General features: G+C 36.9%; 1 protein-coding gene across 2 annotated transcripts in view; it reads left to right on the top strand.

Annotated features, from left to right (window-relative positions):
• Window positions 1-16,770, top strand: part of LOC148661868 (chemokine-like protein TAFA-4) — a 51,940-nt gene extending 35,170 nt beyond the window's left edge. For both annotated transcript variants that reach the window (XM_088636284.1, XM_088636285.1), the window contains 2 exons: window positions 12,804-12,928; window positions 15,901-16,770. In XM_088636284.1, coding sequence (XP_088492410.1) covers window positions 12,804-12,928; window positions 15,901-15,912 — 137 coding nt within the window. In that variant the 3' untranslated portion in view covers window positions 15,913-16,770. The remainder of the gene's footprint in view (window positions 1-12,803; window positions 12,929-15,900) is intronic.
• Window positions 16,771-17,055: the final 285 nt, after the last annotated feature.

Here is a 17,055-nt window from a genome sequence, read left to right as displayed (position 1 = left end):
AGATCATTAATACCCTGTGGAGAGAGGAGGGATATAAAAAAATGCAATTTTGAAAGAAAAAGCTTTATTGCACACATTTAGAAACCAAATCAAAAGGACTTAATGCACTACATACCTCTACACAGTATGACTCTCCAAAGTTCCTTGTGAAATGTCCTCTTTTTTTTACAGCTTTAAATTAATGCACTTACTTAAATGCAGTTTTACTGTACTTCTAACCTCGTATAGTGCTCTTCTGTAAATTGTTCTCATTTTAAGTAACTTTTGCCATGGAGATGCGATATTGCCTTGAGTCACCTAACACCTGTACATGACTAACATAACAAGACTGAGAGAATTCCATACTAATACATGTACAGTAATATTGTATTGAAGAGATCTTATTGCTGTTGTTTTTATTATTCTCTTCTCAGTTCATTGCCTTAATGGGAAGGGCAAAAGATATGCAACACTTGAGTCTGTTGGGTGGATCTTCACTTGGAAGCATAAAATGAAATCCATAATCTTTCATAAGAACTGGAAATGTATTTTCCTCATAGCAGCATGGATTTCAAGCATGGGTTTGTTTTGAGAGTCACTCCCCCTCCTTTTTGGAGTAGTTAGTTCAAAATAAAACTGAATGACAGAATAGTAATCATTGCATTTCAGTTCATTTTGGTTGGCCTTCTTTCTAAATTACCTAAGTAAAGATCTGCTAATGTTTGCCTATGGAGATTTGAACCTGGTACTTTCAAATCTCCAATGTATCTTGCGGATGCAACCAAACAAATCTTACTATAGTCAAAACAATTGGAAAGTGGTTTTATACCAAAAAAGTAAACGTCAAGTTTTTTACATTCAAATTACATGAAAGTGTGACTACTTTTTCATTTCAAATGTGCAATCATGTGAAAGGTCATGGATGGCAGTGTTTAAGTAAAACCTTGCCTTTTGATAAAAGACGGCTCTTTTTTAGACACCGTACCACCCATAGATTCTTGGAGAAGATTAGGAGAAGCAACTTTAACCTGTTTGTTACATTTATCTTTAATAATGGTGTTGGGAGTACTAACAATTTCTAAATGTGTTATTGCCTGATTTTATGGTTTGTCAGTGCACAAATCTATGGATAAAGAGTGTAAATTTCTTATTGTATAAGAACAAGTCATTCATGTGAAGAAATCAGGATCTTGTGCTGTGGATCCTTGTATGAGTCACAATTAAAGTGAGTCTGGTTCAGCTCCTTCTTCAGTTCCCTCTGGTCTGCAGTTCATGATCTTTAATTGCACGCAAATCGGCACAGTTATCTTTCTGTTCTCTCGAGATGGCAATACTCAAGTAGCAATTTCGGTTAGAAACCGGAGAAAACATTTGAACACTGCAGACTTTATTCACCAAACGTTTCCATCCAATTCAGCATTAACAGCATTTTTATTCTCTATCAAGAAATAGAAGCGGACATCTAATTTTTTCTAGAAAGTACTTTTATACAGATCTCTCAAACTATTTACCTTGATTCTGCTTTGTAACTTCTGCAAATGTTTTTTTTTTGGTTTCATGATTGATGGTGTAGATTGGAAAGTGGTGGTAACACATTTCTGTAGCTAATTTCAAACTGTAATTTGTCAAATGTTAAGTGACACCAAAACACCCCGTCTTTTGCTTTGTGTGACTGCTAGAAGGCTATAAGGGCATTTGCAGTACAATAATATGGGAAGAAAACTAAGGCTTGATTCAATCGACATGTGGCCTGCTAGGACTGATGAATTTTATATAAATAGCAAGTGTTTAAGTCGATCAAGACCTAATCTGAGGTCTCCTCCAAAACCTCCACATAAGTGAGTTTATTTCAGTAATCTTTACTATTAATACTATATTATTAGATACTATTTCAAAACATTATTTTCTAAGTTATTACACAAGAACATAAAAGTTAGAAATAGAGGAGGCCATTCAGCCAATCTAGCCCATTTGTTTCTTCAACAAAACCAGGGTTCCAGCTTCAATAACATGGTTGGGTATCTTGTTCCCTACTCCCAGAACCCATTGCAAAAATTCAGTTTACACTAGCCTTGTTAGCAATGTGTGGTTTCCAGATAATTGGGAGAAAATATTCAATACTTCAAACAGGAAAGAGATTGTTTCAGTGTGAGTCTGGTGATTCAAGGTAAATTGTAAATAACATTTCTTCATACTTTTACAAGTGGAGTTTAGAAGAAGAATTTAGTAGCAAGAGGTACAGTACATGTCCATTTGAAGAATGAGAAGATTTGTACAGTGACCTTGTTTTAAAAGCATAGGGTTACATTCGGTATGTTAAGTAGAATGCTTAAACACAACTAATCAGGGTCAGAAGCATGCTATCCATTTTTATTTTGTTTATTCTTTGCATTCTTCACTAGGGCTAAAACCAATTTAACCTGCTATGCATTATACAGTCAATACCTGTCTAAATGAGGTCATTTCAAGCTTTATGGCACAGGGTTGAGTTTTCTAGCTTAATCCAATTTAAAACCATAAATAGATTTAAATTGGTATCTACAGTATGAGTTTTCTGTATTCAGAATTGGCTGATTCAGCTGATGCAGTACATTGTAAATCACCTTACATTTTACTTCATGCTACGTGGCACAACCCCAGTGATGACTACAATTACAATTATTTTTGTAGACCAATTAAACCTACTGGTGTGTTTAGGGATTGGATGTTACTAAATCATTCTTGAAAGAGATGGATGTTAGTAGGTTTACAGTGAGGTCTAGTGAATAGGACTGTTCAATGTTAGTGGGGCTTCAGATGGTGAATCCTCTTTTGGAAGTCAGCGGGCTTCTTCACCCTTGCTCCTACAGTTGAACTAATCAAATCAATTCATGATATGTAGCACTGCACATCACTACAATCTCTTTAAATGTTAATAACCTTAGGGCTGCTGCTCAGAGATTCATCACCTAGACTACAAAAATTCCATAAGTGGCCTACATATAGTGCATGCAAGTCTTGCACTACTAAGCATGCTTAGTATGTATGGAAATTGCGTAAATGCATATTCCAATATGATCCTGTGCTGATCTTTGATGGAAAGCATACACATATACTGTACATATGCATGGGTATGCAGAGCCCTTTCAGTCTCAAATACACTAAAAGTGACCTGTAGATTATATAATGACACATCATCATCAGGTGTGAAACAGAAGGAACATGGTCATGGCCTGTTATTATCATGTCCTGTGCATGGCCTGACACAGAAGGTCATTCATTAGGCTGTTTATACTACAGTTGTGGAAAATCTGAAACGATTACTGGTCTGGGGTATGTGAAATGCTCATTTTAATATTGGTGAGTGTGTGTTGAAACACTTGAACAATTGTTTAGTTCTTGTTTCATTTATTGCTCAACTGAGATATCTGTTTTACTGCATTACATCCTTAAAAAATGTACTGGATGTCTTGGGCAGAACCTCTGAAAAAGTCAGAGCTAGTACTGTATCACATCTGTCCAGACTGTCTGAAATGCTTCTAGGCCAAGAGACTGCAAGAGTTGCAATAATAAGGTTGTCCACATGATGTCAGAAACATTTCAACAAAACAAACAAACACCTTAGAGGTTTCTGGGTATAGAATGCTCTGCTATATTAAAAAAAAACTGAGAAGAGCTTAGCTGCAGTGATTCTCCATGGTCAGTCTCCCTACAATCCTGTGTGCCATTTTCTTAAGTGCATAAAATATCAAATGAATGTACTGTAAATGCTGCATGGAATTAAACTGCATCATGTTAAACACCCACAGAAGCATACATAATGCCCTGTATTATGTTCCTAAATAGTCTTCTGTACCAGGCTCTGCTGTGTCTTTTTATTACTTTTTAACATCAAAATATTTTCCAAAATGTGATTTTCTGGATTGCATGTGTGAAAATAAACGTTAGTCAGAAAGTTCAGATATTACATAATGTGTCAGTCTTGGACACAACCTTTGTTCTGACACAATCAGTGACATTTGTCAGTGTTCCAGCAGACCCATAAATTCCACTAGACTAAATTTGAAACCCCATATCTGACATTTTGCGCATGCTACCTCCAGAAGCTCATTAGCAAAGTGATTCAGCTTCCCCAAGATTAGATCACAGCCATTGCATTGCTTGTAACTATGTATAACCTATTTTTCTGTTGGCTATAATTGGATCTTAAGAGTTTCCTTTTGTTGCAAAGAGGATTTAGTAAAGAGTGCTTTGTGTCTCAAATGACATTTTTGTTAAATTCATGTTTCTCAAAACAGTAAGAGGACAAATTGCATTGGATTAGCTTTGTGGAGACAGCTGGAGAAGATGTCTATTTCATTGGATGTGGATGTTTTTTTTTTCAATTATTTAACACATCCAAGTTTTCTTTTGAATAGTGTTGACCAAGGCAAGAGGCACACCCATAAGTTATGTGATAGAAAAATAAAGATCTTCTTGTGTCTCATATGTTCAGGATGATGGTCATTTCCTTTTGGGCCTGTGGATGGCAGCTGTTTCATTCTACGGTTTTTGGCAGAAATAGTTAGATGTGCACTTTCATTTTCTCCAAAATTCATTCAGAAAACTCACAGATGGCAGCCACAACAGTATGTAAAACTACATACTGAGAGCAGGGGTGGCTGCGGTTGGAAGGCATTTGTTAGGCTGTGGTCCCTCATAGCAGCAGCGACAGCAGATCTGCAGGAACATTGCTAGTAACTGATCACAGCGAAGATGGCCATTTCCCATGAGGGCCTGATGAATGGCTACACACGCATTTTACTCACAGGCGTTCCAGAATGACAACACTTTAGTCGTGTTTTCTGTTGTTTTCTTTTTCTGATGCTGTTGTTTAAATAGACACAAAAATCCATTCTCTTTAAAAAGAGCTGTCTAGTACATCATTAAGTGCACTCAACTCCACTGGGGAAGTCCTTGCCCATTAAATTTCCTTAAAGATTTTCCCTTTTAGAAGCCACAAATGTGGCTGCGTTTTTTAAAATGGTGTAATGATAAGTTCAGTGGTGCGGAGCTTCAAAATATGTCCTCACAGCATGTCTGCACAGGCCATCAGAGCTAGGCAACCAGCAGGGTGTTTATGTACGTTTAAAACACTGTTCTATAAATTAACATTAACATTTTCTTTTTTGCTAATCTGCATCATACAAGTTTGAAAATAATTTGCATATTTTCATCTTATGATAAACAGCTATTCATTGAGCAATATGTGGAACTATAATTTGTGTTATTGTAGTTGTATTTAAGTGGTGTACTTAAACTTTCTGTTAATTATGTGTTTATATATAATTGTTCACTTACACATTAATTATACGTATACAATACAAATCTCAACAAAATCTCAACATATATGTGTGTGTAGGGCTCTGAACCTGCAGTTACACACTCTTTTCAGCGTGTGCAATCTCTGGCTGTTATCAGGGAGCTTAGTCCACTCCCACAGTGAAGACAGTTCATGTCTGAAAGGGTTTTGAGGGAGCCTGAGCTGTACTAAAGACTGGAGATCAAAGATGCTAATAACAAGTGACGTATCAACTTCTTTGTGCCTGTAGTTTCAAAGTTTCAAAGGGGCTGTACCAACAGTCCATGATGATTTTGTATGACCATGAGAGTTTGTTTGAAGTAAGATACTTTCTGTTCTTTAGTCTCTTTAGTCTCTCTAGTCCTTATAGCCATTTAATATTTAATGGGGAGATGTATGTCATGAATGTACATTATTACAAAAAAAAAGCTGGCAAATTGGTTTGAGCATAGAACTGCTTTGGGTGCACTGGCTACAGAGAAACAAGTAAAGGTTAATTCCATACTAAAAATTGTCAGACCTGAAGAATGCTTAACAGCCAGGTGTTTTTTAAGTTGTATTTTTTAACATGTAATTAACTTTTACCCGTTCCTGTGGTAACAATTTGCTGTCTATTCAAGTACAGGTCATTATGAAGTAATTGTAGTTTTTTCTGTATATGAACTAAAATTATTTGACTGTTAATATCAATATTTATTAACTCAGAGCAAATAGAGTTAATATTTGCTATTACTATTTGTTCTGAGTTAATATAATCTATGCTTAAAGCACTATCTGAACCTTATATAGATTAATATCCCAAGAGTTCTTAAAAATTCCTGAAATTACATACATACTGTACAATATGTGACATGAGGTGAAGGATTGAAAGATAATGTTAGAAATTACATAATAATATGTAAATATCCATCCATCCTTCCCTTTCCTAACTTCCCTAACTTCTTTATGCAATTAAGGGTCATGGGGGAGACAGAACAAGCAATAGGCTCAAGGCAGGATATAGATGCCAGTCCATCGTAGGGCATATACAGACACAGACAGGCACACACTCACACCAGGACCAGGTTTCCCACAAGCCAGTTAACTTACCAGTATGTGTTTGTGTTCTGGGAGGAACAAAAGGTGCCCAGAGGAAAGCACCCTAGGAATTGAACTCAGGGCCTCAGCACAGTGAGGCAGCAGTGCTGGTCACTGATCCACAGTGCTGCTCAATATAAATTTCATTATAATAATAATAATAATAATAATAATAATAATAATAATAATAATAATAATAATAATAATAATAATAATAATAATAATTGCTTACACTTATATAGCGCTTTTCTGGACACTCCACTCAAAGCGCTTTACAGGTAATGGGGACTCCCCTCCACCACCACCAATGTGCAGCATCCACCTGGATGATGCGACGGCAGCCATAGTGCGCCAGAACGCTCACCACACATCAGATATCAGTGGGGAGGAGAGCAGAATAATGTAGCCAATTCAAAGAGGGGGATTAATAGGAGGCCATGATTGGTAAAGGCCAATGTGAAATTTGGGATTTTTAATGACCACAGAGAGTCAGGACCTCGGTTTTACGTCTCATCCGAAGGACGGCGCCTGTTTACAGTATAGTGTTCCCGTCACTATACTGGGGCATTAAGACCCACATGGATTGCAGGGTGAGTGCCCCCTGCTGGCCCCAATTATGTTGAAAACGGTACAAATAGATAAATTAATTACAGCACTATGGTTAGAGGAAGCATTTTTTTTAAATCCCAGTAGGAGGCCAAGTTCCACAATATAAACCAAGAGTGATAGTCAGAACACAGAGGCTAATACAACACTGGAAGGTAAAAAGGAAAAGGATGCTTGAGCTGTGAAGCCTTCTTCAGGTGTGTGAAGAACCTAAATAAAGTCCCACACCTGAAACATTTTGTGGAATTAAACTCTCACATGTTTCTTTGCAGCTCACACAGTAACACAGATCTCCACTCTAGCTGCTCAAGAAGAAAGACCGTTTGATTACTGTATGAGCTACTGTAATTTTGTATCCTCTTTTATGAGGTTAACTTTGAAACAATGCGTGCTTGCATGCTCAATGTTAGAACTGGCTCACTTCATTTATCCATCCAATGTGGAATGTACAGATATCAAGCCTTGGTTGTCCTTACGAGAGAGATTTACAGTACGTGAACTTTGAAGGGGACTACTCACATTTTCATTTCTTGTTTACATGTGGTGTTACATACTCTATTGTGGAATGTACCATTTTTTTCCTTTGTATCAGATACAGTCTAGGATGCCTAAAGCCCTAGCTCAGAGGAGTGGAAAGGAGTGGAAAGAGTGACAGCCTTCCTTGTTAAGGGATGAGTTTCTGACTGTCAGAACACTTTTCTCTCCCACCAGTGACTGCTACTGAAGTCAACATCTAGATTACAGATGAATGTTAAGGAAGGCACCTTCATCCTGTGATGACTAAATGTTCGGTAATTCTAATTGATCATTTACAGATTAAAATATGCTTAAAGGGAGAAATTCCCTTGGCTCCCTAAAGGAAAAACCACTGTTGCAGGTTATTGCATCTTTTACCACTTATTCAATTTTGAGGGGGATGGAGGGGGTCTATCCAGTCTTTTTTTCTTTCCCAATTCCTCTTAGAAATATTTTGCTTTCAGGAAGGTAGAGATGTCCATATTAGCCAAGTACATGAGATTTAGGGAGTGAATTGTGCAAGTCTACACCAGAGTGTGTGTCTCATGCTTAATTTGCAAGGCTTGACATATCTGACTATAATCCCTTCACGTTTCTGTCAGGCACGCCTTTGTCTCCTGAACAGAATGGAATCTGGTGGCTGACGGACAATAATGAAAACGCAAAAGAACTGCTGTGTTATTGGAGCATCCTGCAATTGTCCTCATAGGTTTAAGGATCTTTAAGAGTCAAAATTGCATTTCTCAGTAGTGTATGGCTTTAGAAAACACTATTTTCTTTTTGTAATTTTAAAGAGTCATTATTTCTGTACAAAGAAAATAGACTTCATAGATTCATGGAGGTACCTGAATCAGGGTCCACATATAAAAACTGAGAGATAAGAGGAGAATGAAACATTTTTTAAACACCATTGCAGTGTGTCGTACTACTTGTGTGTGAACTGTAAATGTTGTGAGGATGACCAAACTGGCCTCTTCTGGTAAGAGTGTGCAATAGCAACAAAAGTAGAAAATCAACAATACCAGCTTCACTAATGGCTCTGACTCATACAGTACAATGCTTATTTAAGGGGCCATCTGTGACAGACCTCTGAAGCATCACACCAGATGTCCAGAGTGTCATTTTATTTTCCTTTAACTAGCAAATATAACATTGAAATTGCCGCATGGGTGTGCAAGAGGGGTGCACTAATACATACCGGGAAAGCAAAAACATTCTGACCATCATTTACTCTTCACAGGTTGGCCAGTTTGTGCCAGTGGAGATCTCTGTTTGGCTCGTGTGAAAAAAACACAATCCAAGGCAGGGAGGTGGAAAAGATTTCCCAGTAAAGATTATATTTGGATTTCTGGTGTAATGATAAAGTCTAATGCAGATAGAGCAGAGAAAAGAAGCTGTACAGTGTAAGCTGGGGAACAGTTCATGAGCTTGGTTAAATAGTAGGGTGTAGATCCAGTAAAAATGGCCTGTGTGACTCATTCTACTTGCTCAAGCTGAAATTCAGCTCCAAGCCAGTTACCGATGAAACTTAAATATGAGTTGCTATCTCTGTACAGTTGTTCTGGTAGTTGTTAATCCCATTCTGTCACCACTGGCTTCTTGCCTATACACCCAATATACATTTTTCATTCCTGAGAGGGAATTGACTCCCTGCCCCCTTGCATTTGCAATTGAACTGTGTTACTGAATGACAGTTTGCTGGTGGATGGCTGGATTTGCTGATGGCAGTTGGGGGAAGAAGAGCTGATAAGGTATTTCTTGAAGTAGAGCATTTTTTTTTATACGAGCTGTCTGCTGTAAGGCACATCTTTGTCCAGGAAGGATTCGATAAAGTGTCATAAAAATTCTCGGTGGTTTACTTTAACTAACCGTGATTTTTGTCTGCAAATTCACGGCTCTGGGAATACAAGCTGCTTATTTCTTGGGATTGTAATTCCAAAGCTTGGCTCATTCGGAAGATGTTCCTGTAGTGCTTACCAGATAGCTTTTTTGCTCAGATGAATAGTCTCTTGAGCCAATTCTTCTTTTGGTGAATTAAAGGCTTCATTCTTAAGCAGTGCCTTAATTTTGTTTTGCAGGAAACCTTTTAAATCAATCTATGTTTTTAAAAGGTTGAAGGCTTTGATTTGTCTAGGTATTGCTCCTACTAGAAACTAGCCTAATAAGTGTAGGGCAGCAGGGGCAGCAGTGCGGAGTCATGGTGAGAGGCTCTGTTCTCAGGACCAGAGGTTCCGTGGATTACATCCCAGGTGGGGCATTGCTGTTGTACGTACCTTTGAGCATGGCATTTCACACAAATTGCAGCTGGATAAATGGGTACTCACCAAGCCATCATTGCAAATGAAAAATTATTCTCGGGTGACTTAGCTGGTAAAATGCAGGATTTTAAAAATACAGTACTATACAATCTGTTAAGTGACCAGAGATCATTTCCTGACTGTCCACTCACTTGTTCACATGGAGATTATTCAGAGCTCCCACTATCTCTAGCCTGTTAATTTTAGTTTCCCCATGTATTTATTTCCACAGTTTTATCAATATTTTCTAAAATCCATTTTTATGCAATTCGTTTCATGTTTTGTTTGCATGGTTTGTTTAAATCTTCAGTTTTTTTTAGCTTATGATCTACAGAATGCTAAATGATTTATTTTTTATGTTTTATATTATATTATTTTTATGTAAAATATTAAACTGATTTCTTCAAAGATTTAATTCCATCTGTAATGCCATATAAATTAACTACATTTTGTCTTTCCGTTGCCCTTCACTGTCTAGACTGAAACCCTCATGGGAGGAAGATCTTAACTTTGATCTTGTAGATGATGAATGAGACTCCATTCTCTTCTGTTTGAGCAAACCAGGGGCTATACAGCTCAGAATTTTGCTTTGCATTCTTCAGTTCAAAGTCATGTTAGCTGAAATCTCATTGGGCTTCAGTATAAACATATGATACAAACATGTAGTGGCAAATTCCTGTCTTGTTGCTAAGTTCGGCTATGTGATCCAGTTTGGTTCTGTTACTGTATTCACCTACAGTTCAGTATAATTATTTAAATGGCGGTAATATCCAAGGATGTGATGTTCACTCTTGCTTCCCTTCAAAATGTTTTCTTTTTTTATAAAATACACTCCTATCTGTTTTAATGGAACACCGCTTTTTTGTTGAATACGTTTCCCTGTCATACTGTATTAACAGATGCTCAAGCAAGATTTTGCATGTGCACTTTCAGTAACTTGTTGTGAAAGAACCTGTGGATAAGTATAATGAACAGATTCTTGGAAGAAAAATACAAGGTTAGAGATTACAGGATCAGTTGTATCTTCAAATGTCATCAATCTAAATCTGAAAGAGGGGTAGCATGGTGATTAGTGTTGTTATTTCCACTCAGTTTCAGAATCTTGAGCTGAATTACAGTCTTGGGGGGTTGAGTTTCATGTTTTTCCCGTGCTTGCTGTATGTGTAGATTTCTTTTGGGGTGCCTTGGTTTCCTGCCACATCCAAAACACATTCCAGCAAGTCTGTTCTAAATGGTCTCTTGGTCCTTAGCCTTGGGATGACTGCTGTCCTGAGCTGGGGGAGAGAAGTCATGTGTTCTCTGTCCCGATTTCACTCTGTGTGCTTCCAGGAGGGGTTTCTGATAATGGAAGAGTGAATAAATCCACAAACAGCCTGGCTGAAAGGTTATAGGTTCATATCCCAGATGGAGCACTGCTGGTGTTGTTCTGGTAAAATGTCCTGTTGTATGAGTAGACATAGTTTTATGTCACTCTGGATATGTCACGATCACAAACCCCTCCTCTTAAGGGCGCTCCAGCCCTTTCTCGTTCTGCCTCATTCCCCGCACCTGTTCCTTATTCAGTTCACCCTTAAAAGCCAGACGCTCACTTCAATCGAGGCTCTACATTGACTCCCGGTTCATGTGAGCCTGGGTCCTGATATGTCTGGCTCCGTTATGTTTTTAACTTTCTGTTCCTGTTCCCCCCACCGGTCCCGACCCGGTTCCCGTTTTTAATCTCCTGGATGGATCACCTGGTCATAGACTTATGCTTGTGTTTTGGATTCCCTGTTTGGACTTCTTCCTGGATTCTTTGCCCCGATCTCATTCCCCCTGGACACCTGTGCACCAAGGACATGCCCCCTGTCTCCATTTCCGTCTCCTGCGTGACTTTTCCCCCAGTGTTTCCTCACTACTCCGGATTGTGTCGTCTGGATAGGGCCCGGAAAGAACTGCTCGTGACAGGATAAAAACATCAGCTACTGTACATGAATGAAAAATAACATTGGATTGAAGAACAATAAATATAAAAATGGAGTTTGCATTTCAGTGACTTTTTATTTTTGTGTCATGCTGAAGCTTTTAAGAAAAGGTGTTTTTTATATAATTGTTCATAATTTAGTTTTGGATTTTCTTCCAATTCATCTTTTTTTTTTTGCTTTTATGAAATGCCCAGTAAACTAGCATGCATGTCTTTGGGAATAGCAGGAAACTACCGTGCCTGTCTGAAAATCCACATGAATATGAGGAAAAGGTTTAAAATCCATATAAAGAGAAGCCCAGTATGGAATCAATGACCCAAGAGCTGTGAGGAATTAGCTTCCAAATATTATTTTATTAAAATATCCTTAAAAAGAGAAAAAAGGAAAGCTGATGTTTTTTAAATGGATTCCTTCCATTACTGTTTCTGTCAAGAAATGCATTTATGATCTTTAAGTTTCCAGACAGCAAAAACTTTGACATCTTTCTTGTGCCTCAAAATAACTGAAATGCCAATACTGTAGTAACATTTTCAGGCTGACACATTACTTTTCATTTCTTTCTCACTGACCTTAAGAAAAAAATGGAAAGTGAAGTTCAGCTTATTTTTGTGGACATTTCCAGAATGAGACAAAATATAATTATTTTGGAAAAAACCAAATATAATATAAAAATGTCAATTACAAAAATAAAAATGAATTACAAATGAATGCAAGAGAGGTTATGAATGACAGGAAGCCACTCACCCCAGCTAGTCCCTTTGGTAGTTATTTGTTCATCAAAGGGTTTCATTCAGCTGTTTCCTGAAAGAAGCCAGGGTATCCACTTCACTTACATGGGTAGACAGCTTGTTCCATACTCCCACAACCCTTTCTGTAAAGAAGTGCCTCCTGTTTTCAGTTTTAAATTCACTTCCACATAAGTTCCACTTGGCCTCCAGTTTGTGTTTCACAAACACACTCATGCCATTGACACAGTAAATCTTTGAGTGCGATGACTTGTTTGTGCGGTGTGGAGAATTCATCTGATCAGTGTTCTCCATGTGTTAGCTTCCATAGTGCTGCAGAAGTGGTGGTGTCAGATGCACCCCTGTCTGGATGGAGAGGAGTGTAAAGTGCTTCCAGATCTCACTGGGTGGTCCTGTAGCACTGGGAACAAGGTCAAGACAACGAAGGTAAGAGCTAGGTGATGGAGAATAGTGCTACTGTATAGTGTTTGCTTGCTTTTCTTGTCATGTTCAAGATGTATTGACTTTTATTTTAAAAACATCATATATCATTCTGTGTTCAGTTACCATATTTTGAAATTAAAATGACACATTTCCACAAGATCACAGGAGATATTTTAAATCATTTGATCATTTCTGTGTCTATTAGCAGCATTATGCTATAGCAAAAGTCTGAATGAATCCCTCATTTGTTTTATTCTTACAGATTGGATTTCTCACAGTTTCAATTTATTACCATTGTTATTGGCAATATTGTTATCATTAATTGTATTAAGCGAATGCCTTTTTCCTACATGGCTTATACCGAGAATATACAGAGAATTATAAATACATTTATAATATTATATTATAAATAAACTACAAAAACATGCAAAACCACAGGAATATAATCAAACGATAATGCAATAATGCAATAATTATTCATAATACAGTAATTTATGTTCAGATTTTAGTTGTGCTACAGATTTGTTTTACAAAATGCAGTGTCTTAAACCTGATGTTAACAAAGTACGCACACCTTCATTTTAAGTTCATCCTTGCACACACATTTAGTTGTGAGCTTTTGGAAAGAGTATGTAAGTTACAAATTAATGCCTTTATATAAAAATCTTTGATGATAATGGGCAATATAATTGAACAGAATTTCATCTCATGTTTGCAGCCTCACTGAGACCTGCTCTCAAAGCATTGAGAAAAAACTAATCAGGCGCACAAGCTTAAACAGTACAGTAAGCTTAATTTGTTAATCTTGTCAAAAGATGAAGCAGGCAAAATTAGATGTGAAAAGACATTTTGCTCACATGTAAACCAGAATTGTGTTGAACCCTAACAATTGTTATGTTAATTTGACTTTTTAAGTGTGAACAAGGCAGACATTGGAGGCAAATTGATCTAAATGAAGCCACTTCATGCCCCTTTGTTAGCTGTTGAACTATGAAAGTTAATATACAGGCCGTTAGCGAATTGTTAAATTGAGCAGGTGTAGTTTAATCGCAGGTGAAATATTAAAAACAGTTGTGAAGAGTACAAAACACTATAAGAGTAATTAAATGGAGAATAGTCTAACAGCTGAACATCTGTTGCATTAATTAAAATGCATTGAGGCTGCCAGGCCCACGGAGAGTTTAAAATTAAGGTTTCTAATTAGATTGGTAACAGTGTAGACAAAAATTAAGAATAAATAAAATATTCTATCTGATTTAATGATGCAGCCAAGTCTTCAACGGGTAAAGTTATCTTGATAATCCTATTTTGTAATACATGCTTTGCTGCTGAACCTATCAACAGCAGCGGGTTTCTGAATACTGAAAGTAAAAGATGTTTCACTGGATCAATGCGCATTCATTTTGTTTTCTAAGTGTGAAAGAAGAACAGTATTATATTTAGCTGTGCTTGGCAGATGTCACAGGAGATTCTCACGATAAGACTTAGTGCACTGTAACATTTCTCCTGGTACATCTCTTGTGGTGATAGTGGCTTACCCCAAGGTTAGACGCTAATGTAAAATTCATCAACCATCATAATGGTTGGGTTTATTTAAGAGAACCTGCAGTGTGTGCTCAACATAGTTTTTAGAAAACCTTAGCTCTGTAGATGCATTCATTTATGATGATGTATTATGGTTTCAAAAAGGTGAATTTGATAGTCAGGGAAGGGGGTTGCACTATCATGTTCAAAAAGCAAAGACAACCATTCAACTGCACTCTGTTCCATTCCATGTTCATTATTTAATTGCACCAAGCCAAGTACTGTAGATTAAATTAAACCACAAACTCCAGACCCAGTACTTTGTTTGCTAGAAGGAACAGACAGTCTCTGTGAAATTTGTAAATAAGTAATTTTTTGGTGGGTCAAAAGTTTTATGCAGTCTTTTTACAATGTTAAATGTGTACAACATGTCAATTATTAATTGTGTGTAAGAGTCAGGATATCAAACTCTTTTCTTTGCAATACCAGAATGAGCAAATGGTGTTCACCTACATGGCTTTGAGTGTTAAAAGAGTTGAGCAGCATTTAAAGCATCTAGCCATGTATCCCTGTCATAATGTGTTAGGTACAAAAGTTTTATGACCCCCCACCTATTAAGCGTTTTATTTCTACTTTTTATCTGGATATGCAAGACACATCATTCAATAATATTATTGTTCTCAATTCAGGCGACAAAGGGCTACCATTTATGCTTAGTGGTATTTTTTCAATTGAAAAAACCTAAAATTCCCAACTCTGATTTAGGGGTGTCTCCTCTTTCCTTTGTTTTTTTTCCAGCTACGTTCTTAATCAGTAGCTAACCGATTTCTTTTTGCTGTTTAAAACATTTTTAATTCTGTGTTTAGCTCTGAATAGAAAATGTATTGGGTCTCAACCACTGTACTGATGTCTGAATATCAGACCTTCACTCGTTTCAGTGATTTCTGTGAAATATAACCTTGGCAGAGGAAGAAAGAGCTCATTGTGGGAGTGGTTGATGCATACTGGCTCCACCTGTCTGGTCATCATAACACTCTATGTCCTGACACTGTTGAAACAAGCTGCTTGAAGTTGGATATTTCCAAAATCAAGGATAGAGTGCACAAACAGCCAAATAATTGGTAGACTAATTAAAGGCACCAGTGATCAAAAGCTCAATTGGAATGAACACAGATAAGATAGATAAGTGTTCCTCAGTGATGCCTCTCAATGGCCACACAACCCCCAGATATATTAATAACTATTAACAATTACCTGCTGTAGACCCAAGGTAAGGGCTGAATTTATTTAGTTTTTTAGATTTACAGAAAACTGCACACTGAAATTAAAGCAAAAATAACACAAAGGAATTAATTTTGAAGCAGATTCGCCCTGCGTCCACTTCTGTTGTAGACTGTAACATGACAGTCTCTTAATTTTAATGTTGGTCTTTATTCACTTTCTTTTTTTAGGTGACACGGTAGCAACAGAAATTGCTAACCAGCTAAGAAACCTAAGACTTGCTACCTAAAATTCTCTGAGTACAACGAAGGCATTCGGCATGGCCGGGAGAAAACAGCCAACTAAACTACACAGGATGTTATTTAATTTGGGCCTGCAGAAGAAACTATCATATGAAGAAAGGCCAAGATGAATGAACAGTGCTAAAGATGGAAAGAAGCGGTGTGTAAAACACAACAAAGTGGGCCCAAAACAATAAAAGGCTCTAACTTGAATATACTATATACCACTGTACCCTTAAAGATGATAACTTTAATACAGTAACTACATTGTGGATGAAATGCAAATGCAGAGTATCTGGTATTGTTACTGAAAATTTCAGATGTAGGTTCATCCTCAAAATACCTTTAACATTTTTTCCTGTAAAACTTTGGATAATGTTGCACAGATTAGCATAGGAATTTAACCATTGAAAAGCTGATCTCACTTGACACTTGGATTTCAGCTTTCTGAGATACAAAGACTTGTATTTGTAACCAAGGGAGCACACATGCATTTTGAAACAAATTATTGTTAAATTGCTCTTGTGCGTCAAGTTGTACCATGAAATGTTTTGAGAAAGTCATTTTGCAGTTCTAATTAAGGTTGCAGATAGGACCATAGCAAATATTGAGAATTCATGTAAGATATTTGCACTAGTTGAAAATGTTTTCAGATTTTTTTTTTTAATTTTAGCTATTTCATGTCCTTTTGCTGTTAATGTTAATATGTCAAATTAAAAAAACATTTTATAAGATATTTGTTTCAGATGTCTGGGTAGAAATGTTGTTTTTTCCATCTTTTTATGTTAGTAAATCATGGTTGTTAAGCAACCAAAAAAAGTGTGGGAGCCTGTTTTTTTCTACTTTACAACTACTGTAAATGTTTTTTTTAGCAGTTCCAGTCCCAGTTTTACATAGTGCTTACTTTCAGCAAACATATCCACCCCTCATTTAAAAATTAAATACATTGCATATCTGCTTACCTAAACAATGCTGTGAATATTTTCAGTTTTGGAACCTGAATTAGGAATGCAAGCTTGTCAAACATTTGTTTAAAATCTTTCCAGCAAAACATGGTTGATGATGATCCCAGTCTGATTTTCCATCCATCCATTTACTAAATGT

This window comes from Lepisosteus platostomus, chromosome 6 (assembly GCF_059453375.1).
Source record: "Lepisosteus platostomus isolate fLepPlt1 chromosome 6, fLepPlt1.hap1, whole genome shotgun sequence".
NCBI lineage: Eukaryota > Metazoa > Chordata > Actinopteri > Semionotiformes > Lepisosteidae > Lepisosteus > Lepisosteus platostomus.
This window is presented reverse-complemented; position numbering and strand designations above follow the sequence as displayed.